This window comes from Ambystoma mexicanum, chromosome 14 (assembly GCF_040938575.1).
Source record: "Ambystoma mexicanum isolate Mex_15411 chromosome 14, UKY_AmexF1_1, whole genome shotgun sequence".
Lineage (NCBI taxonomy): Eukaryota > Metazoa > Chordata > Amphibia > Caudata > Ambystomatidae > Ambystoma > Ambystoma mexicanum.
In genome coordinates, this window is record NC_090940.1 from 176518914 (window position 1) to 176542625 (window position 23712).

General features: G+C 45.1%; 1 protein-coding gene across 1 annotated transcript in view; it reads right to left on the minus strand.

The window, feature by feature from the left end:
* The window catches only part of CHP1 (calcineurin like EF-hand protein 1), a 225055-nt gene that overhangs the window by 49183 nt on the left and 152160 nt on the right, over positions 1 to 23712 (minus strand). Inside the window, exon 4 of the mRNA XM_069638857.1 lies at positions 13594 to 13721. Coding sequence (XP_069494958.1) covers positions 13594 to 13721 — 128 coding nt within the window. The remainder of the gene's footprint in view (positions 1 to 13593; positions 13722 to 23712) is intronic.

A 23712-nucleotide genomic window follows, 5' to 3' on the forward strand; every position in this document is an offset into this window, starting at 1 on the left:
GGGTCAGCCGTGGGGGCTCCTTTGTGCAGTCTGAATTCCACTTGCTCCTTATTAGACCATTCCAATTCACAATCCTTCCATGCAACAGGTCAGACTGGGTGGCCAGCTCAAAGATAAATCATCCACAAAAACGTATCATGCACAGAAACCGCTTCAATACTGTTGGAGACTGGGGTGGGTGTGCTCTATGTAGATCTATCTCTGTTCTCAGATCAGGTGATTAGCACAAGCCTTTGAAAATGTAACCAAATAACTACATTTGTGGCTAAAAACACAAACACTTACTTGGGTTAGGCGGTGATCTTGGAGGTGTTTGAATACTACCTACCAATACTAAGTCTTTCAAAGTGCTAGTGTGGTGGATGCATAGATCAGAATGTAGGCTCTGATACTTATTACTCCAGTAAGTCCACCCAGTACTCCACAGAGTATGGATACCATGGCTGCGGAGGGTATTCCAAAATCGGAGACGTTTGCATCCAAACAAACCAATGTGTGAGGAGAATGTTATTTAATGGGATTCCTTGTGCAGTGGAACTTCATGAGATCATACTGCCAGATGCATTTTTGAGAATAGAGTTGCACCTTGGAGGTTCGCCACAATATTGATTGTGGGTATGGGGTAAAACTCCCCTGTTGGCCAGTCTCAGGTCTACTGACACCGACAACTTCAGGTTCTTTTGATTTTATGGCTACTACAGTTCTAAACACCCTTGCTGTGGGGCCCTGAGCTTTGCCATCTTGGCTTCAGATTTCCACTTGAGTAGGAATAAGACATGTCTGACGGAGCACACCCGGTTGCAATGTGTGATCCATGGCTCACCTACTGATTCCGGAGACAGCCTATTCCTCCGGTCAAAAGAGAAATTATATCGTGCCTCCTATTGCAATAAATCTATGTATATTGGCCTACGCCAAGCTGCTCGAAAGTCGCTTGCGAAAGAATCTGTGTTGCAAGGTCCGAACCTTAAATCAATGTAAGCTGCCATTTTAGGCCAATCCGCCATTTTAGGATTCGCTTTGTAAAAGTCACCCTGTGAGTTAAAATGGTGGACGATGTCATTCCAAAAAAATACAACATGGCCATCTTGACCTCTGTACATAGCTAATATGTAACTTGCCTGCAGGCCACTTGTGGAGGTCGTGAACTGAGACCTTGTCCTTCGTTGACTTGTGTGTAAGGGATTACTTGTGTAAAAAACGAATCCACGAGTATACTATAAAAAGAATGTATTCAAATAACTGAACATAGAACACTTGTTTAACCACATTGTATTAATGTTTAAGAAGACTAACATGGAAAATCCCAGATTACACAGTTGCTGTATAGGCTTGTCGATACATGTATTAAAAGCAAACCAGTTATATGCAGTTGTTCGAGACTTGGCATGAATCCTAGATCGGTGATGTATTAAGTGGAATATTAACCCGAAGTGGGGCTGGACATCGTGCTCACAAAGTGTATAAAAAGCCAATGCATTCTAATGTACAGCATCTCTCACTGAACACACTGAACCACACTGGAGTTCCTTGTGTTGTACTGAGGGCCGATAGCTATCTGATTTTGCTCTGTTTTTGTATCTGGATTCAGTATCAAATAAAGTACTTTGTATGTTCCTTTGTAACCCGTGTTCGGTGTATTTCCTTTTGGGGTACTCAGCCTCGATATTTTGATTTGGTTTTCACAGTTGACCCCCGAATAGGGACCCTCAAGATTGATGCCGGATTGTTGAAGGTTGACACCCGCTATCGGACCGGGATCGGACGGTGTGACAAAAATGGGCCCCACTGAACGAGACGCAACACCTCAGCAGTGCTGCATGACCCGATCCCTGGACGATTAGCTTGTGGTCTGAGACGGCATCTTGACGAGGGTCCACGTATCGAGGCGGGCAGATTTGCCGAAATCACCATACACGAGGTAAGATTAGTTGGGTAAGATTCTTTGAAATCCGATCAGACCTCCTTAGGTTTGTTCAGGTGAGTCGTGACCCGACTCTTAATTCAACCCTGAAAATTAGAATTTGGTGCATTGTATCTGCAGACACAATTATTGACCAGGTAACACCAATAATTTGATATGCCTGGGAAATTGTCTACCTGCTTCAGGGCGTTGTTCCGCAGCGATAGACAATCTTTGGAATTTAGCCGTCCGGCACCACAGGACGGGTCGCCGGCATGTTCTATGTACTGTAAGCATGGCATTGGAAGTATAGCATTTAATGACATTTGGCACAGACAAACCAGACATGCCTCCGAACTTCAGTGGCCAATCAATGGTAGTTTTGAAATCCCTCGTATTGAGTATTTAGAGTCAATAATATTAAAGAAAAAGGCTAGACCTGCAGCATTTGATGTTTTGCAGCATTGGAAAAAAGAAGCGTTGCAACAACTTAAAAGTAGAGAAAAGCATGCGCGCCGTCATAAGACGAACGCCGAAAAAGCATTATTGTATGACCAAGATAAACATTCTGAATCGACTAGGAATATGGATAGGGCTTTCTCACTTGGAATTCAAAAAATATATCCGTCCAAAGACTTCCATGCTTCCGATGAATTTATAGATAAATTGTTAAATGAACGAAGGCCTGGTGCCTCTGTGCCAGCCCCGTATGTTCCTCTTCCTGCTGCTTTGCCTCTTCCTCTTGTTATTCCTGCTGTTGTTCCCGTTGTTCCTGCTCCTCCTAATGTTCCCCTTCCTCCAGCTCCTCCACCTCTTCTTATCGCACCAGTTACAGTACCTCCATTGAATTTGCCTGCTCCCTCTCTTCCAAGTGGTCCTGAGCCGCTTGTAATCGATCGAGGCGCAGGGTCAAAGGTTGTCACTCGCAATACTGTAGCACCGGAGAAGAAACATGAGTTAATTGCATGGGCTAAGCATTGTATGGAGAAGGATGAGCAAGCTAATGTTTTTGCCACCCTTTGTAATATGGATAATATTCCTGAGAAGGTGGTTTAGGGATTCAGTTGTGTAATGTGGGGAAAATTAAATAATACAGATCTCCCGCAAGGGTTAAGGGATCTAAATACTTTAGTGTTTTCTAGAGACACTGTCAAGAAAGTAAATGAGGATGTCGAGAGGTTATTTGGGTATAGAAAGGAGTTAGAAAAGTTGCAGAGTGAGGATGACAAGGAGGTAAGTATGTATGTACAGAAACGGTTCCTTCCTGGTCGTAAATCGATATCGGAGGAGGCACGAATTTGTACGAAGGACGCGCTTAGATGGATTTCGGATATGCCAATAACTCCAGTTGAAGTATATGACACATGTAGTCAGTATACGCCAGAAATGCAGAGGAAAGTGATACAGGTAATGATAGAGTACCTACAGGATGATTGTGTAAAAAGAAAGATTAGTTGTCCCACAGAGTTATTGAGCATTTACAAGAGAGCTTTTTCACTTGACACTTCGACTGCTTTAGCGCTCGACTTAGCTCTGTTGCTTAGTAAGCGTTTGGAGTCACCTACTTCTCAGTTGCCTATGAGAGAGGTTCCTCTGAGACATTTGTCCCGAAGGTTGAGATTGCGGCCGATGCTGCACGAGGTATAGTCGCTGTGGACATTCCTGCACATTATGTATCACAGTTTGTCATCGTCCTGTTCTCAAGACAGGAAGTCAATACTATTAGACAAAATCTATTCCTGATATTATGAAAAATCCGACAGGATTCTATAAAGAAATAGAGTCCGTCGTGCACTCCTCAGTGTTCACCTTAGTCGATATTGATTTGTTATTCCCTGTACTCCTGCCCGTAGATTTGTGGAAATAAGTTAGAACTATAGACTACGTGCCAGGGTTGGGAGATACATGGGTGAATATAACTAGACTCGATGGAGAAAGGCCAGCTGGTGAAAGACCGCCTCAGGTGATATGAACTTTGCCTGATAGAATCATTGCTAAATTGAAAACCATAATTCCAGAGAAAAGAATTATATGGGACAAACATACGGCCTGTGTCCAAGGAAAGTCTGAGGGTGCTACTGAGTTCTTTAATCGGTCCGAACAGGTATTCTCGGATTTCAGTGGACAAGACCTAGGCACAGAGTTTGGGAAAAGGTTGTTTGTGGACACATTTGTGCGTGGATTGCTGCCTGACATCCAGTCACAAATTATGTCTTCTGAGAGCGCTTGGCAGGCGAAGTCCCAATCAGAAGTGCTGCATATGGGTCAGTACTACGAGAACCGTGTCAATAATGAAAAAGATAGAGTTGAAAAACAAAAAGGCGATTTGAAAACTAAAGTGCTATTGCAGCAAATTGTTAGAGGCCCCAGAGAGGGTAGTTCTCAGATTAGAGGCCAGTATGTCCCGCAAGGGAATGTGCCCTTGGGTCCTGTGAACATTAACCAGTGTGCTTATTGTCGTCAAGAGGGTCATTGGAAATATGGGTAGACGATCCAGAGGTCACCCGGGTGTAGGGGGCCCTGGGAGAGGTCCGTTTGCACAGGATCCTCAGAAACCTTTTTCGCAGGATAATCAGACTTCGAGTGTGGATACTAGGAACATATTTGATCATCCTTCCGCTGCATATTTATCTGAAGAGCTTCCTTTTGATGACATTCTATTTCGTTAGGATTGCCCGAAGCAGGGTTTGGAACCTACACCTATTCCCGTCAATCAGAAAGGTCCCTACGTTGAAATGATGGTGGGAAATAGGAAACATCCGTTTTTGATAGACACTGGAGCACAGAAGTGTTCCATTGATCATTCACGGGTTCCAAACATTCCACTGGTCAAACCAAAGTTTCTGTAGGGTTTTCTGGCACACCAGTTTGTCCGGTTTCTTTGCCGGTACCCATTTCTTTGGGTCCCTTTACGGACCACTGTCCATTTCTGTTGACTTTGAATTGTGGAGAGAACTTGCTGGGGTTGAATCTGTTAAAAGAATTAAATGCAGTGATTTATTGTTCTTCTGATGGAGTGCGCTTGACGATTTCACCACAGCAATTTTCTGTCTCGCAATTCTTGACTAGACCTTTGCCGCCAGAATTCATTAATGTACCAGAGAGCTTGTGGGCTGTTGACGACAATGATGTCGGTGTTTTACAGATTGAACTGTCAAGATAGTTTTGAAACATGGAATTGAGCTGCCACGCATTCCCCAGTATAAGATTTCAGTTGAGGGCGAGCGAGCTTTGAAGAAATTTCAGGAAGTTTGTGTAATAGTCCGATTTTACCTGTGTACAAGAAAGGCGATAATGCAATTCCATTCCGTTTCATAATTGATTTACGTGCCATTAATAAAGTCGTGGCTCCACAATTTCCAATTGTGCCTGATGTAACGACAATCCTAACCATGATTCCAGCTACAGCTACTTACTTTAGTGTGGTGGATCTAAAGAATGCTTTTAGTATTCCCATACACAAGGATAGTAGATACTTGTTCGCGATCACCTTAGGGGGGGACGCTCGTTCACATTTCCTCGTGCACCTCAAGGGTACACAGAGAGTCCTAGCATTTATAGTAGGGCTTTGAAAGAACAACTTGATACCCTTGAATTGCCCTCTACCTGTACATTGCTTCAGTACGTTGATGACTTGCTTTTAGCTGCCGACTCTGAGAGCGCCTGCAAGGAGGGCACTGTGTTATTGCTTATCCATCTAGCTAAGCATGGGCACAAAGCTACGCTTAAAAAATTTCAATATTGTTGCCAGGAGGTCGCCTATTTAGGCTATCTGCTGTCAAAGGAGGGAAGAAGATTGACAACTGAAAGAATAAAACAAATTTCTGGCATGTCTGTCCCAAATACACAGAAGGAAGTTAGAGCCTTGATAGGTATGGCTTCTTACTGTAGGTTGTGGATCCCAAATGTTTCACTAGTGATCAAACCGATGTTGGCTTTGATGAAGAAGGGCATTTCTTCACCATTGCCATGGAACGCGGAACACCAGCAATCGTTTAACTTGCTTAAGACTGCATTATGCTCTGCACCAGTTTTGGGCACACCAAACTATGAAAAGGCCTTTGTGTTTGTGCATGAATGTGATGGATGTGCTTTGGCTGTATTAACGCAGGAACATGGAGGGAAGAATATGCCGTGCGGTTACTTTTCTTTCGTCCTTGATCCTGTAGCATACGCTTTGCCAAGATGTTTGCGAGCTGTCGCTGCTGCGTCTGTCAAACAGAGTGATGGAATGGTCCCAGGCCATGATCTAACCCTGATGGTGCCTCACTCTGTAGATGTTCTACTGAACCGAACTCAAACGCAACACATCACTTCTGCACGGTTGACAAGATATGAATGGATATGGTTTGCTCCTCACATTCAAATTAAGAGGTATTGTGTTCTTAATCCGGCTGAACTCCTACCTTTCCCGCAAGATAATTCTTGCGGAGATGAAGAGCCACATGATTGTCTGTATACTACCGAACAAGAGACAAAGGGTAGAATTGATTTGAAAGACACTCCTTTGGATAATCCACGAGGAGATCTGTTTTGTGATGGCTCCTGCTTCACACTTCCGGATGGTACATCCACAGCTGCTTATGCAATCACCACATTAAGCACGGTTGTAGAAACTAAGAATCACGCATAATTCTGCGCAGGACGCAGAGATTCTAGCATTGACCCGAGCTTGTGAACTTTCTGAAGGGCTTGCAGTAAATATATATACCGATAGTCAGTATGTCTTTGGGGTGGTTCACAACTATGGGAGACTTTGGTCAGAGAGAGGGTTCCTAACTTCACATGGCACCAAAATCCAACATGGCTCCCTAATAGTACAACTACTCTCAGCGCTTGCGCTCCCTACTCAGTTAGCAGTTATGAAATGTGCAGCACATCGAAAGGTTACAGATGATATAGGGAAAGGGAATGCTTTCACTGATCAGATAGCTAAACAAACTGCTACCGATCTCCTTACGGAGATGTATGTTTCAAGGGAGACTGTAAATGCTTATGCAATGGACGAGGGTGTTGGGTCTGTACGGGATATCCAAGCTGATACCATGTTAGAAGAATCCAAAAGGTGGGCTGAAGGCTTGGGGAAACTTGATGATGACGGGTGTTGGGTGGATATGGTGGATGGGAAATGGCTACTCCCTGACGCGTATATAATGATGATGTCATCATGGCCCTACGCATGTATGTGCCCAGAAGATGACAAAAATGTTAGAGAAAGTTTGGGTAAATGCAAAATTTCGAAAATTGCCCAGCGCTACGTCCAGGATTGCATGATTTGATACAACACAATGTGGGAAAGGGGACAGTAACTCCAAGGGGAAGTTTTGGGCCACCCTCTGTCCCCTTCGAAGTGATCCACTTTGAAGTTATTGAAATGGAACGATGTGAGAATAAAAAATATGTGCTGGTGGTTATCTGCGCTTTTAGTAAATGGGTTGAGGCTTTCCCGGTTAAAGATGCTACAGCCATGACTACTGCAAAAATCATGTTAAGGGAATACTTCCCGCGGTTCGGGCTACCACGAGTTATCTGGTCGGACAATGGTCCACATTTTGTCGCTGCTGTAATTCTGCAGATATGTACGGCATTACGAATTGACAAACGGTTCCATTCGGCCAGACATGCTCAGAACGCCCGACTAGTAGAAAGACACAACGGTATCATTAAGAACAAGCTCGCTAAGACGTGTGCCGGCACCAAACTTAAATGGCCGGACGCCTTACCGATCGTGTTGTTATCCATGCGTACAACCCCTCAAACTAAGACTGGGCTCTCTCCATTTGAGGTGGTAATGGGGAGACCTGCCAATATTTGTAACCTTCCTAAATGCAATTCATTGAGAAATGTTGAAAACTTATTACTTTCAGATTATTGCAGCCAGTTGACTAAAAGCCTGTATTTGATTTATCACCAGGTACGAGAAGCTTTACCTGTGCGATACGAGGGCCCGGGCCACAGCATACGGCCTTGAAGCTGGGTGCTCGGCAAAGCATTTGAATGCTCTTCCTGCCTTGCGCCTCGCTGGCGTGGGCCGTTCCAAGTCCTGTTGGTCACCCAAACAGCGGTGCGGGTCTCTGGGAGAAAGAACTGGATCCACGCGTCTCACGTGAAGAAACTTCCTCACCCTGTGACACACGTTACAGAAGAAACAGAACCCCTCGCTGATACTGCAACCAACGATCCCAAAGCAGTAAGTAGGACCGAGTGTGTGTCGGAGAATCTCTCGGAGCCTGTGAGGCTTGGGGAAGCTGCCATTTTGTCTCCACACTCTCCAAAAGTTTTGCATCTGGAAACTGCTATTTCAAATTCGGCATCTTCACTGGTTTCCGACACGTTGCTTCCAGCAGGAAGTGATGCCATATTGTTTTCGGATCAATCAGTACCGGGGAAAGTAAGGTACAATCTGCGTCCAAGAAAATAGACTTACGGCACGGTTCGGCTGGGCATTTGAAGAAGAAAAGGATCATCGAGGGCTTGTTTTTGCCCAAATTTGAGAGGTGATTCTGTTGGCTAGGGTTTTCGAAGGACTAAGAAGTCGCTCGACCGGTAGGTCGCCAGCAACGAACATTGGGATATCTGTTTGAAGACTACAATGCCTGCTACCACTACCGCTCGCATGGGACTTGTAAATAAGGGGGTGACCAACCGGGACAATGGACAAAATGCCTGGGCCCCGGAAATGTATTGCTGTATTTTTATAATGATATTTGGGTTTTTAATAGTCACTGCCTTAGGATTGTGGTACCTTGAGGAAACTCTTTCTTTAGAACTTTTGTTACCTACTGAAAGTATACCTATTTTTCCTACTCCATTTGTACATTTGCATACTCTATCCCCTAGGGACTCTCAGCATAGACAAAGGTACCACAATAACACTCTACTGCTTATCATGAATGCTACGCATGACATTTTTAATAAGTCTAACTGTTGGGTCTGCTCACATTTACCGCAACACAGGGATAAGGGGCTAGGTTGGTATATTAATCCTTTACCTTTGACAACTGCTTGCTATGCTTCTCTTAGAGCACTGTTCTTTGGCCGATGGAATGATAGCATCTCGGGGAACTTTGATGGCACCAATCTGAATAGTTTTGAGAAACGTGTTTTGACTCCCCTGGATGCTCGCTTTTTGCAAACAGGAGTAAACCTAATGTTGCTTCTATTAGGCCTTCTGACAGACTGTCTCGTCCCTTCCAATCTTTGATTTCCTTTAAGATGGCTCCAATAGGCAATAAGGCTGCCATGCCTCCTTCTTACACTTTTAATCATAGCCCTGATTCAGTTTCTTTTTGCATACAGAGGAATGGAACTCAGTCAATGGGAAATTTTCTAGGTTGTGCCAACGTTGCAAATTTGACTGGGGAAAACAGATCTTTGTATGTAGGCAAACCGGTCTACTTTGTCTGCGGTAATGTAGCATTCCCATGGTTGCCCAGGGATTGGCAGGGAACCTGTTATTTAGGGATCCTGTTACCTGGGGTGTTTATAGCTAGTACAAGAGAAGTTTCAAAGGCTCGTCCACGGCGGGACGAGAATGGCGACACTACAGCACAAATCTTGGGAGATATAGCTAAATCAGTTGTACCATTTTGGGGGCAGATAACGAATTCAGAAGATATCAAAAAACTAGCGAGAGTACTGGAGAGAACCATCAAGCGGACCACGGACATACTCTATAATATGACGTTAGAACAGAAGGCGATCAGACTAGTAGCACTTCAAAACCGGATGGCATTAGATGTCATTCTGGCTGAGCGTGGTGGAGTGTGTAAATTAGTGGGGTCCGCTTGCTGTGTTTTCGCACCAGATTCCTTCCCAACTATCTTCAAGGCAATACAGAATCTGCACGTCCTTAGTTCCGAAGTGCATGTTCCCGAGGGAAACTGAGATCTAAGCGCTTGGTTCTGGGACTTCTTGTGATCTTGGGGTTGGAAGGTACTTTCTGTTTTACGAATTATTTTGGGAAACCTGTTTCTTTGTTGCTGTATTCAGTGTCTACCTGGTATGTGTTCGATGCTAGGGGGATGTTGCGCACAAGCGATAGGTTCGATAGGACAAAGTGTATGCCCCAGATAAAACTTCCAAAGAATATGTGTTGAAAGAAATTTTAGCAAATTACCTAATGGCAATAGATATTTCCGACAGTGATTCGGGGTGCATGGACGATGATGCATGGAGTTATTTGTAAGGAGATCCAAAGTAGTTTTAGCACTTGGCATAGGCCAAAAGGAGGGTTTGTCAAAAGAGAAATTATATCGTGCCTCCTACTGCAATAAATATATGTATATTGGCCTACGCCAAGCTGCTCGAAAGTCACTTGCAAAAGAATCTGCGTTGCAAGGTCCTGACCTTAAATCAATGTAAGCCGCCATTTTAGGCCAATCCGCCATTTTAGGATTCGCTTTGTAAAAGTCACCCTGCGAGTTAAAATGGTGGACGATGTCATTCCAAAAAAATACAACATGGCCGTCTTGACCTCTGTACATAGCTAATATGTAACTTGCCTGCAGGCCACTTGTTGAGGTTGTGAACTGAGACCTTGTCCTTCGTTGACTTGTGTGTAAGGGATTACTCGTGTAAAGCAACTAATCCACGAGTATACTATAAAAACAATGTATTCAAATAACTGAACATAGAACACTTGTTTAACCACATTGTATTAATATTTAAGAAGACTAACATGGAAAATCCCAGATTACACAGTTGCTGTATAGGCTTGTCGATACATGTATTAAAAGCAAACCATTTATATGCGGTTGTTCGAGACTTGGCATGAACCCTAGATCGGTGATGTATTAAGTGAAATATTAACCCGAAGAGGGGCTGGACATTGTGCTCACAAAGTGTATAAAAAGCCAATGCATTCTAATGTACAGTCTCTCTCACTGAACACACTGAACCACGCTGGAGTTCCTTGTGTTGTACTGAGGGCCGATAGCTATCTGATTTTGCTCTGTTTTTGTAACTGGATTCAGTATAAAATAAAGTACTTTGTATGATCCTTTGTTACCAGTGTTTGTTGTATTACCTTTTGGGGTACTCCGCTTCGATATTTTGATTTTGTTTTCACACTCCAAAGAGATTGGAATATGTATCCATGAGTGTTTCCACTTCAGTTTTGGAACTCGTGTTTGTGAGCAAAGGAACGCCAGATGTCTGGATATGAACTTGAGACAGCAGTGTTTGCGTTGTAGACCTGTACTACAGCACTCTACTGTGGAGATAAACAAGACAATCTTAGCAGTTTTCTTCTTGATGTTGCATGGCTGCAACTCACGGCGACCTTGGACATGGGACTGATGATCTTTGTGGGCTATGTACTGGGCGACATGGTTTGTATACTTTAGCAAAGTTCTTTGGCCTTTGACAACTCCCCCAAATTTAGCTTGACACCGGATAAGGGCCTGTGTAGGCTAGCATGCTTCTCATCATTGTTCCACCATTCTAGTTTGTCTTCTCCAACTTGTATCTTTGTATTACCGAGCTTTGGGCCTGCTCCTGTAAGAAGGGCCTATGCTTAAGGATTTTGCCATCTTCTACCCATACTGAGCAAAATGCATCTTCCATACAGCCTGCCCTCACGTCAGCCAATTCATGGGAGTCACCCAGTTCTTAAATGTGATAGAGATATTCTTGGCTCCCTCAGGATCTCCCTCAGGATCTCCCTCAGGATCTTGCGCCTCACTCTGGTGGAAAATAAATTCTGAATGAGGGGGCGGGTGTCATCCTCCTCTGGAAGCATGCAGGCCTGAGCTAAATGCCCTAAACCCACATTAAACACATCTGTCAGCGTTCTCACAACAAGTTTCACAGTTTTGGTCAAGACCTTAGTCTTGTACATTTTCCTCAGATGTAATAAGAGGCACCTATTCTGCTGGTTAAACTCCAATGATGTATATTCCAACAGTTGTGATGTTAGTAATAAGGTGACTGTAAAAAACATAACATCTTTTTTTATATCATGGAACGTCATGATATAAGAAAGAGATGGTGATTGGACCAAAACTGTGAAACATGTTGTGAGAATGCTGACAGATGATTGTGTCTTTGTATCTTGTTGTTTTAACCAGACCACCAGCACATGATTTAGCCAGATGGTCGTTTTAACGATTTATAAAATTATTAAAGATGTTTTTTTTGCTAATACCTATGTCTATGTGATCCATGCAAACTAAGTGTATATAACAATCAGTTATGAGCACCCTCCACCTCTCTGACAGTGTGTAGGGAAGTTGGGTAGCAAGTGGTATATTTTTTGCTTGTGTTCCTCATAAAAGGTCTAAGACTGAAGCAGAAAAGTGGGCTATTTTTACTTTCTGGGAGTAGGAGCAGCACAAGCAGGGTGTGTATATGCAATTAACTTTTCTGACTTGAAATCTTTGTACAATAAACCTCTAATGTGGCAGGGAAGGTTTACTCGCAAAGGTTCACATTAAAGACTTGGCGGTAATGGTAAAATAGGCAGTATATTCTAGGTACCACCATCTGTTATACAGCCTGCCATTTTACAGGCATGGACAGTGGAAAGAATAACTGGAAGAGGTATTCGAAGGCAATGCAGACAGCAGTAAATACTATCCATATAATTCATTTTCACCCTGAAGACTAGGCTGAAAACGTTTTTTTAATTAAAATAAAAGACCAAAACACAAAAAAACAACGCAAATTAACCAAAATACTGCCAGCAGTATTTCAGTGAATATACATCCATCATAGCTACAAAAGCACTCTTTTTGTAATGAGTCAGGGCCACTAAGATTACCACAAAAAAGAACAGTAATAACAGTTGGCAGTAATCCAACCCAAAACTCCCCTCTTCCCCACCCCCCCCCCTTTAAAATATGCCAAAACTGTAACGAGGGCCAATCTGTTGCACATACAAGCCAGCAAACCTTTCAATTGCGAATCTTCCGCAGTATTGCAAAGAGGAATCATGGCATGGCAGTACAGCTAGGCAAGACTATCAAACTCCCCCTGCCAGCATCCGAATTGCCCTTCACAAAGGAATGCTTTGGCAGCGCAAAGCTTCTACAATTCCACGTTCTGCCTTATGTTTTGCATTCATTTTCACACACAGGTCAAGTTCTAAAAATTCAAGTGGGTGGACTCCTCAATAAACGCAATGGGATGCGACATCGCCAGAAATGAGCAGATCAAGGTGAAATATGCACATTTAATTTAACTGGCTTTGCATAACCACCCAAATTGAACAGGACGAATCGCATTTGCCTTTCATAAAATCACACAAAACCAAGACAGCATAATCTCTTCGAATAGTGTTTTTGGAAATGTTAAAAGGTGTGCATGTTTTAAACTCAAAGAACGAATACAAATATTTTTCCTGGGACTTGCAGTACCAAAATGGGATATTTCACCTTTAGGTGTTTGTTATTTTTCATCAGGTTATATAGTGCAGTGGTGAAGTTTTCAGCCTCAAACCTGATAACTGCGGTTTGATCCCCGAGGTTGGCTTAAATTCATAATAAATAAAGAACACATCCAATGTTGCTCTTAGCTGGGCGGACCGAGTCCACCCTCTGAATAAAGTGGGTGGACTCTGTCCCCCGCGTGTACCCTCGACTTGAGCCCTGTTTTCACATATGCCCTAAAGGACAAATCCAGTAGCGCATATATGATGGCAAAAGTAGCACCGATAGTGATTTGCAACAATTACAAAGGTGTATGCTTACAGCGTAACTTGTTGCTCCGGCTGTTAAGTGGCTCAGATCCACTACCATCTGGGTTCTTTCCATTGTCTTCAATAGGACGAAAGTGGGCCAAAGTTCTCATGAAGCCACGGAAATTGACTTGGTCCTCCCTGAAAGAGAGAACGTTTATAAGAAAAGCAAGATCCCAGCAATGGCACAATAGCATCTGAACCAAGACAGGGCTGGTGGACCTACTTCTGATAATGGTCATGAACACAGGTCTAAAAAACTACCACAAAGAGGGCAGAAAGCAGAAAACATTCAGGCATTTATTTAAAACCCAGAGTTTCCAACTTAATTGTGAAGCCAGTGAGGTGCACGATGACTGTGTGGAATAGGCCATTCAAAAAAAAAAAAAAAATACCAAACAGACTTTCTACACACAACAATACGAGTGGTGGCAAATATAGTGGGCAAATAGAAAGCTGTTAACTGACAATGATTGAGGGAGGGGGGGCGCATTCCCTAGGATGGAGAATGATTAAGCAAATCCACACATTGTTATGAGGACTCTTCTTAGCCCTGCATTCAGAGATTAATACCTACCCACAACTAGGGCGAGCATCCCTCAAATTCACCACACTTGTGACAAAGTAGGTAGGCTGATCTTATCAAGAGGTGATGCCCCGCCCCCAGACCCCTCATTCTGGGGTGGGATGTCTACTAGGAAGGAAGACAGAGCCATTCCTACCATAAGGGAGGGCAGTAGGAATGCCTGTCTTCGTTCCTAGTTGAGCGCCCCAGTTCCTGTCCCTTCCCTAATTGACATGTGCTTGGGCAGTACCACTGGTAGTCACCTCATACCTCTGTATGAAAATGCTAGCCAGTCTCTCATCTCCTTTCAAGGGATCCACACGGGCATCAGAGAAAGCAAGAGAGAGAACAGCTATGCAGCACAGGAGCAACCATATGCGGCAGTAAAAACTCTACACACCGCAAGCAGACACCAATGCACGAAACGATAGAGGTTGCAGTGCTGCTGAATTATACAGACTTTAACAAACTGCTGATCTGGGAGAGACTAGGGTAGCTTAAAAGAAAAAAGAAGCACACTAAACACTAAACATTCAATGAAGGGACTGTCTGACCACTAAATATGTTACAATTTCTGTGCAGGAAAAAAAAAAACAAATAGGAAATAAAAAATTTAACGTAGCTTTTCTGGCAAGCTACAATAAAATGGATAGTTAAGTGTCTTTGCTCATGACCCTACCAAGTTAAGTTCAACCAGGGCTTCTGCGCATGCAGCTTGAGCAGTTTAGGGTTATAAATATCTCCACATCTTTATACTCCAGAGAAGAGAGATCTGCCATAACGTTTAATACGCCGGTTGTCAGTAGGTCTACCGTTGCAACTCAATCACGAGTTGTCAAAACTTTGCGAATAGTTCGAAAAAGGCAAAGTTCACTAGCAGCAGAGTCTCTCTGGGTTTGGCAGCGAGGATTATGATGGTAAAAAGAAGAAGACTTCCACGCAAGCAGGTCGACTTCTGGGCCTCTGGAGGTGGTGCTAGGATGGAGAGAAGGTGACCTTATGCTAGGAATGATGCTGCTTTCATGGAGCAGACAACCTAGGTATGGGTGCCAGACCGTGCAGTTGGTGCCCAATGGCACCTAGTAGGCAAGCCCAGGGTTCCTCAGAGGCCCAGGAGTCTTTGTTGAATGCTCTTTGCATTGTAGGTCATTTTGGAATGATGACCCCTAGCTTTATCAGTTACAGCCCTCAACTGCCAAGTGCTCCCACATCGTCATGTCTTGTAGGGCAGGGAAATAATACAGGCATCTTTTCGAAGCCAATGGGTCTGGGAGGCGGGTGACCATGCTAGGGGGGCAGGTGGAGAGAGAGCACCAACTCCCCAGTTCCCTCGGGGCCTGAGAAGGCTGAAATCTGCAGATCCCAGATTCTGCAGTAGAGCTTTCTCAATAGGCTTTACAGTTTCAGCTAGCATAATGGGCACTTCCAGACTCATCCAAGTGATGGATAAAGCGTAGGGGTGGGTTTCCCTATCCTATAGAACATTTAGAGATCAGAGTAAACTCTGCTTCCAATGACAAATATGCACCCCTTCAGTCTTTGGGTTTCCACCAAATTATTGGGGGTCATTACATTCAAACCTTTCTAGATAAATACACAAGATGAAAATGTATTCTTGGATCCTACACATACACTTTCCATATCTGGTCCTAGTGGCCCTGGCCTCAAGCTTTCGGAGCAAAGAGTAATCATGACCATATGAGGCTAAATCTGTATCCGGTTAAACAGAGATAAGTAGGTTTAGCTGTAGGACAGGGGAGACATACATTCACACGCTTGATAAAAATTGTCAGAGAACCAGTAAAGGAAAAGACAATAGTCCAGGGGGGCTCACACCAGATTCAAAGCTTACGACTTTCGACCCAACACATGGACTGATGGCTGTAAAACGTAGCAACATTATTGTTGGCCTGCCCACATTATATTTAGATGGAAATATGGTTTTGGAATAATCATTTGGGAAAGGTTCTGGGCGCGCTTAATGCACATGGATTAAATATAGCAGACTTGGAGCAGAACAAAACAGACTTGAACAATGTTTCAGACACTGGTGAGGAGGATGGAGCAATTGTGATGAAGAGGATGGATTAAGATGGCAGGTAAAATGTAGTCATCAATGAAGAGGAATAGAAAATACAGTTATGGCGAGGATGGTTAACTGCCATTATAATCCAAGAACTTCACAAAGAATGTTTTATATGAGATTACTACTAACAAAAAATTGACAATTATTTCATCAAACTCAGAAGGATGGAAGGCAGAGTAGAAGGTGTTGGCATTCAAACCTGAAAAATCACATACCAATCTGAGGAATGAGCATTCAATCACCAATTCAGCCCTCAATAAGCAACAGATATTGCGCGGGCAAATAATGAGGTATGGTGAAGATGGATGAGGAAGGATGTAGACTCCTGTGGGTATACATGAATAATGCGGGAATAGCAGAGGACTACGGACAGATTCTTAATGTGGACATGATCAATTTGATCAATGGGACTGGATGGTTTCATTCTTTACATCCTGCACAAACTTGCATACCATTCGCCTAAATTCCCCCACAAAACACTTGTTCCTATAGACATAGTAGGACCCTTAACACCCTTTAGGAGAATGACCATGCATTACTTACCGTAAAAGCATTTCTGATGATTGTAATTGCTTAGATTCACATGCTGTGCATAGTCCAACATCCAGTGGTCACTGCGGAGTATTACATTTTGTTTTTCGTAGTCGAAAAGGGGACGTCAACAAGGCGTGTCTGTAACTCTATCCCTATAGTGACGTGCAGTGTACCCACAATCCCTCACGCGTTGAGGTCCCTCTGTTTGTATTTTTTCTGAGGGAGCCTATTAGACGTGAGTGAGTACAGAAAAGAGAGAGATAAAGGATGTCAATGTTCCTTCCATCCGAGCGGGGAGGAAGGGTGGGGACATGTGAATCTAAGCAGATACAATCATCAGACATGCTTTTACGGTAAGTAATGCATGGTCTTCTGATGTTTGTTAATCTGCTTAGAATCACATGCTGTGCATAGACTAGCGAGCAGTACCCGGAGTTGGAGGTGGGTTGTGAGAAGGAACAGTAGAGAAAAGATGTTTTAATACGGCTTGTCCCACCTGGGAATCAGATCTAAAGTGGGCATCTAGACAGTAGTGTTTTGTAAAGGTGTGTACAGAATTCCAGGTTGCCGCTTTGCAAATGGACTCAAGAGGGACATTTGCAATGAATGCTATGGAAGCCCCAGTGCCTCGAGTAGAATGTGCTCTCGGCTTGAAGGATAGTTCTCTCTTAGCAAGAGTGTAACAGAGTGATGCATTGACAATCCATCTAGATATAGTGGATTTTGAAACTGCATCTCCTTCTCTTCCTGCTGCCACCGAGACAAAGAATTGATTAGTCTTTCTCAGAGGTCTAGTTCTTTCCATATAAAACAACGGCTCTGCGCACATCCAGTGTATGCAGGCTCCTTTCTCCCAAATTTGAAGGGTTTTGAAAGAACGTTGGTAGTTCTATTGACTGGTTGACATGGAATTTAGAAATACATTTTGGTGCAAACCTAGGATGTATGCGTAGAACCACCTTATCCTTGTGAACTGTTACAAAGGGGTCTACTATAGAGAGCGCTTGTAGTTCACTCACTCTCCTAATGGAGGTGATAGCTATTAAGAAAGCAGTTTTAAGAGTGAGGTTCTTAAGGGATGCTTTGTGCATGGGTTCAAAGGGTGTAGCCTGGTAAGTACCACATTTAGGTCCCATCCGGGAGCTGGGTTAGCTATAGGAGGGTGTATCCTCTTTACTCCCTCCATGAAGTCTTTAATAACTGGGACTTTACACCATGACACTTATTGTGTTGAGAAGTGGTGTATGCAGAAAGTGCAGGTAGATGAACTTTAATAGAATTAAAGACCAATCCTGAGTCTAATAAGTGAGTTAGGTAAAGAACAATCTGTGTGGGAGAGCAGTCAACGGGGTTGATGTTCTTACCTCTACACTAGATGACGAATCTCTTCCACTTGCTAGAATAGCAGTAACAAGCGTTAGGTTTTCTAGCCTCCCTAAGAATGTCCATGCATCTTTGAGGGAGCTGTAAATGTCCAAATTCTATGACCTCAGGAGTCAGGCTGCTAAATTCATGGTCTGTGGGCATGGGTGTATCGTCTTACCCCTGTCCTATGACAGCATGTTGTACGGGCAGGGTAGTTTCACCGGTGGAGATGGAGACATCTCCATCAGGTGAGCGAACCATGGCTGCTAGGACCACATAGGGGCCACTAGTATCATGGTGACTGGTTCCTGGTGCATCTTGTGCACTATTTTGTTGAGAAGGGGAGCCTGGGGCGCATAAACAAATTTCCCTGACCATGTTATCCAGAGACGTTCCCCTTGGATTGGTTCTGGGGGTACCTGGAGGCGTAATCTTGGCATTGGGAGTTCTCCAGAGTTGCGAACAGATCTATTCCTGGGAATCCCCATTTTGTGAAAACGAAGACGATGTCTTCTCGTAACCGCCATTCATACTCTGCGGGCAGAGGGAAGTCTCTGCTGAGTTCGTCTGCTAGCAGATTGAGTTCCCCAGTACATGTTGTGATAACAGGAACATGTTGTGTCTGAGAGCCCACTTCCAGATGTTCTGGGACAGCTTGGAGAGTCCTGGAGAGTGAGTGCCCCCTTGCTTGTTCAGGTAGTACATGGCTGTGGTGCTGTCCGAGGACCATCACTGTCTTCCCTTGCAGGTGTGCCTGGAAAGCCTTCAGTGCTTTGAAGACCGCTAGCAGTTCCAGCAAGTTTATGTGTTTGGACGAAACACTCAGAGTCCGAACTCCATGTGCAGTCTTATGTGATAGGTGAGCCCCCCAGCCTGTGAGGGATGCGTCTGTGGTTAGAGTGGCTTCCACTGCGGGGGTGGCGAATGGTTTCCCTATTACAAGGTTTTCCTTCGACCACCACCGTAGCGAGAAAACCAAGGCCTGCGAGACCACCACTAGATCGTCCCATTGTCCACTGGCCTGACACCACTGGCTGTTCAGCCACTCTTGCATTGGGCGCATGCGCAGGCGCGCGTGAGGTACCAAATATATACATGACGCCATCATTCCTAGCAAACGCACTGCTTTGCGTACCGTCACCTCTCAACCGGCCACATATTGAGGGATCTGAAACAGCATATTTTGGACCCTCTCGTTGGAGGGGAAGACAAGGCCATCCTTTGTTCGAATTAGAACCCCTAGGAATTGTTGGATCTGGCTGGGGTCTAGGCTAGACTTCTTCTCGTTGATGGAGAAGCCCAGTTGGAACAAAAGGTCTACAGTCTTTTGGGTATTTGAGAAGCATGTCTCGTAAGAATCCCCGGTTATGAGCCAATCGTCGAGGTAAGGGTAAACTGGGATGGACAACCTGTGCAGGTGGGCCGCTGCCACTACTTTCGTGAATACCCTCGGTGCTGACGCTATGCCGAAGGGTAGCACTCTGAACTGGTAGTGTTTGCCCTCCATCATGAACCAGAGGTATTTTCTGTGCGCTGGCAACATTAAAGTATGCATCTTTCATGTCCAGTTTTGTCATGTAATCTCCCTGTGAAAGCAGGGGGATTACTTCCTGTTAGGTCACCATGCGAAATGTTTGAGGTTTGACAAATTTGTTTGCTCGGTGCAGATCTAATACAGGGCGCATGGTTTTTGGGTACAAGGAAGTACACTGAATAAATACCTTCCGTTACCTGTGATAGAGGCACGACCTCTATTGCTCCTTTTAGTAGCAGCAGTTCCACTTCTTGAAGAAGGATGGCGAGGTGCTCCGGTGATAGGTGTCGTCCCCTTGGGGGTCTGTACGTGGGGGACCGACTGAATTCTATGCATTAAGCGCGGGCTATAGTTGACAATACCCAGCGGTCTGATGTTATTCCCTCCCATGCTGGTAGGAAAGATGTTAACCGGCCCCCGACCGGCGATGCATGGGAGGGGACCTGAACCTTCGGGTCATTTGGTGATGGTAGCCGGGGAACCTCTGGGAGTGGGGCCCCAACCTCTACCCTTGCCACGGCGTTGTCCTCTTTGAGTGTATTGGCCACTGGTTCCCTGAGTAGAGGACCAGTTGCCTGCAGTGTACTGTTGTTGTTGACGTTAGCCTTGAAAAAAGCGTTTGTTGCCGAATCCTCGCTTATTGGGAGGCCTTGAGATCGGGTCTAAAGTCTTTAGGGTGTCGAAATCCTTAGCGGTCTCCAGTGCGTCGTCCACCACTTTCCCAAAGAGGTTAGAATCCTCGATTGGTTTGTTTATGAGTGACGCCTGGGTTTCTGGCTTAAAACCTGAGTTCCGGAGCCAGCCATGACGCTTCAGAAGTATCCCCAGGACTAAAGAACGGCCAGCCGTTTCTGCAGCATCAAGTGTGTTTTTAATGATGCTCTGGTTAACCAGAGTTACTTCCGTTACAGTGGTTAACAAGCTAGTTCGTAAGGGCTCAGGGACTTCCTCGAGGTCTTGGCGTAACTTCCCCCATTGGGCATCAGCATAACTTGCCAGTAAGGTATTTTTATTGGCAATTCTGGTGGAAAAAGCTGCCAAGGCTGTAATTCCCTTACCCAGGGCGTAGAGTTTTTCCTTCCTTGTCCGGGGGTGCTTCGCTAGTTGATAGCGGAACCCTTGCCCTTTTCCTTGTGGTAGTTACTACCAAGGAATCTGGTATTGAGTGACCCTTAACGTATAATGGGTCCGATGGAGAGGGAGTAAACAGTTTTTCAATTCTTGGGTTGACCCCCTCTAACCAAAGCAGGTGTAGACAGCGATGGGATGATTTGTCTCTTAACTGAGGCGAGGAGGGGAATGGTCTGGCTAGTGGGAGGTTTTTCCCTTAATGGTTTTTTCTACAAAATCAATAATCGGGAGTAATTTCCCCAGTCTCAATTTTAAAGTGCGCTGCTGCTTTCCGTAGTAGTGCGTTGAGTGGGTTGGTCATCTATAGGTGACGGGTTCCTGACCGGTGTGGTTTGAGGAGAGGAAAGGAAAGGTTCAGGATCTCAGGGTCTGTAGACGCTGTTGGGGACTGCCAAGGCTGTGAGCCACCTTCATCTGGGTCTTCTTCGAAGAAACCCCCCCCACCCATGTCAGGGTTTTCCTCAAAACCTTCTTGGAGGTTCTGTTGGTCTTCACTATTTAAGAACTCCTCATCCTCTTGGAAGTGAGAGTCTTCTTCAGTGAGGTCAAAAGTATTAGCCTCCTCTTGAAGGGGGTTAAATAGTCTAGGATATTTAGCCCTGGGGTCCTCATGAAGTACCTCTCTTGGCCTCTTGGGTGTTTTATGTTCAGGAGTGGACATAAATCTATCCAGCTTGTCCATACATGATTGGAATCTCTCAAATGTCCAATGTGGTAACCCAGAACGGTCTGGAGGCGTAAAGGGAAGCTCCTCTGCCTGTAGCCGTCTAGATCTGTCCCATAACGTCGAGGATAAACTCCCTTCGCTTTCTGAGAAAACTTCTCGTAGGCTAGGGCCTTCCTTCGACGGCGGGAGCGGTCCCTGCCTCCCTTCCGGCATTCTCAGCGTCTCCCTGGCCTTGTGAGCAGGGTTCGGCTCATCACTCGCCGTCCGTCTCTGGCCGTCAGCGGACACTATACGAGCCAAGCTCTCGACGATTAATTTCTCCGTCGAGGGTTCGTCTGCCGTCGTGTTGGGCGGTGCTGAGTCTCTTTGGGCAACGGTCGCACTCTTACGAGGCGCGTCGCCTGGCGTTTTGGTGGTAACACCCTTGTCTGCAGGTAGCCCATTCGCTAGTCGCGTCTGCCATGGCGGGGAGGGCTTGCGACCCTTACGGTCGGTGGAGGACGCTGGTAGGCCCGACGTCTCTGTTGGCGCTAGGGCTTTCTTCCGTCTTTGACGAAGAAGTGCCATGGGTTGTGTGCTTATGTTTATGTTTTCTGTGTTTGTCAGTGTCGCCGTGGTGTTCATCCCCATAATTAGGGCGTGAGCCGAACTTGTCAGGGCCGGGAACAGATGCTGAGGAGCGGGTACGCTCCCTAGAGAGGTCTACAACCTCCGAAACGGAGGTCGGGTTATCACTGTCCTCATCACACTCGGCGGCGGCGGGTGAGGAATCAGCTCCAGACATAGCGTAGGCTGCCCACCTCTTAACCCTGCGGTCCTTTAAAGTCTTTGGGCGAAGAAGTTTACAGGCCGCACAGCCGTCCTCGTTGTGGTCGAGGGGTAAGCAACGGTTACACCGCTTGTGCGTATCCTTCCATGTGAATTTGCCCTTACAGAGTGGGCAAAATCTAAAAGGAGTCCTTTCCATAGCTGAGAATACAATTAAAAGTGATCCTAGGGAAAGGGGGGTGAAAGAGAAAGGCATTCTTAGAAGAATAAGAAATGTCCCACGACCCCCACTCTCCATACTGTTTTAGGCCGGCGAGGCCGGGCCACGTGTTCGGCAGCGCCGAAGGACTACCTCCGTCTAAGTCACTGCCGTCGAAGTTCTTAATCGGCGGTGAAACAGCTTTGCCGTCGAAGGAGGGATCTGATGTAATGTATAAGAAATAACGGCCAAAGGTGGGTGACAGGGTGCGAGCCTGGGTTCTTATGCTTAGGCTCATCCGATGCAGGAACCTAGGCATGGGGTAGTTCGATAAATAATAGAGGGGAATGGGGGGCTGACGAAGCTTGATGGGATGGATGGATGGGAGAGAATTCTATAGCTACTGTACCTCTGGGGAGGGATTGTAGGTCGGTGGTGGGGTGGTTTACTGTAGGGGGGGAGAAATAGGCTGCTGTTTTGGGCAGAAATAGAGTGGGGCAAGGGAGCAGATGATGTCTGGGGCAACAGATACGTGCCAGGCCAGTGCCTTGGTGGATGTACACACCTTTTGAGCAGATTCTGGTGCAGGTGAGACTGCCGTCCTGTGAGGGGGCCATGATCAAGGGGAGTAGAGGGGGTGGGTTTGTACAGTCTCTATTATGCAGGGCTATGTTGTAGAGTAGCCTGGTCAAAATTATAGATTGTAACATTGCAATACGGACTTTGTGGGCTGGCACAGTAAATTTACAGAACATTGATTGGTGCAGACGTGGGAGTCAAAAGTAAACAGTGCTTCATATGGAGGAACAATCATGGAATGAACAAGGGTGGCCAAGTAAGCAGTAGTACTACTGAAAGCAGCTATTGGCCTAATCATACATGGTAGAATACACAATGATAGCAGGTATATAAGTTACAGTGTATATTATAAGCAAGTAAGGAAGACGGTGATGGCCGTGGGCCCCTTGGGGGAACTTAAGTCAGGCGGGCAGCAATGAATCGGCCACTTCCAGTAGGTCTAGCTTTGTGTTGTATGTACTTCTATGACAGTATAATTAAGGTCACAATGCTAGTAGATATCTGAAAAATATGGTCACCAGGTATACAGTGCCAAGGGCAACTAGCGCTAAGGTCACAACAGTTTTGATGAGATCATCGTAATATGGGGAGCAGGCATGGACATTGTTACTACACGACATACAGAATTCAAGAAAAAGGCGGAAAACAGTAAAGGTAATCTACGGCGATGTTGTAAGTGGAAGTTCATGTAGGTAGAAGTGGCA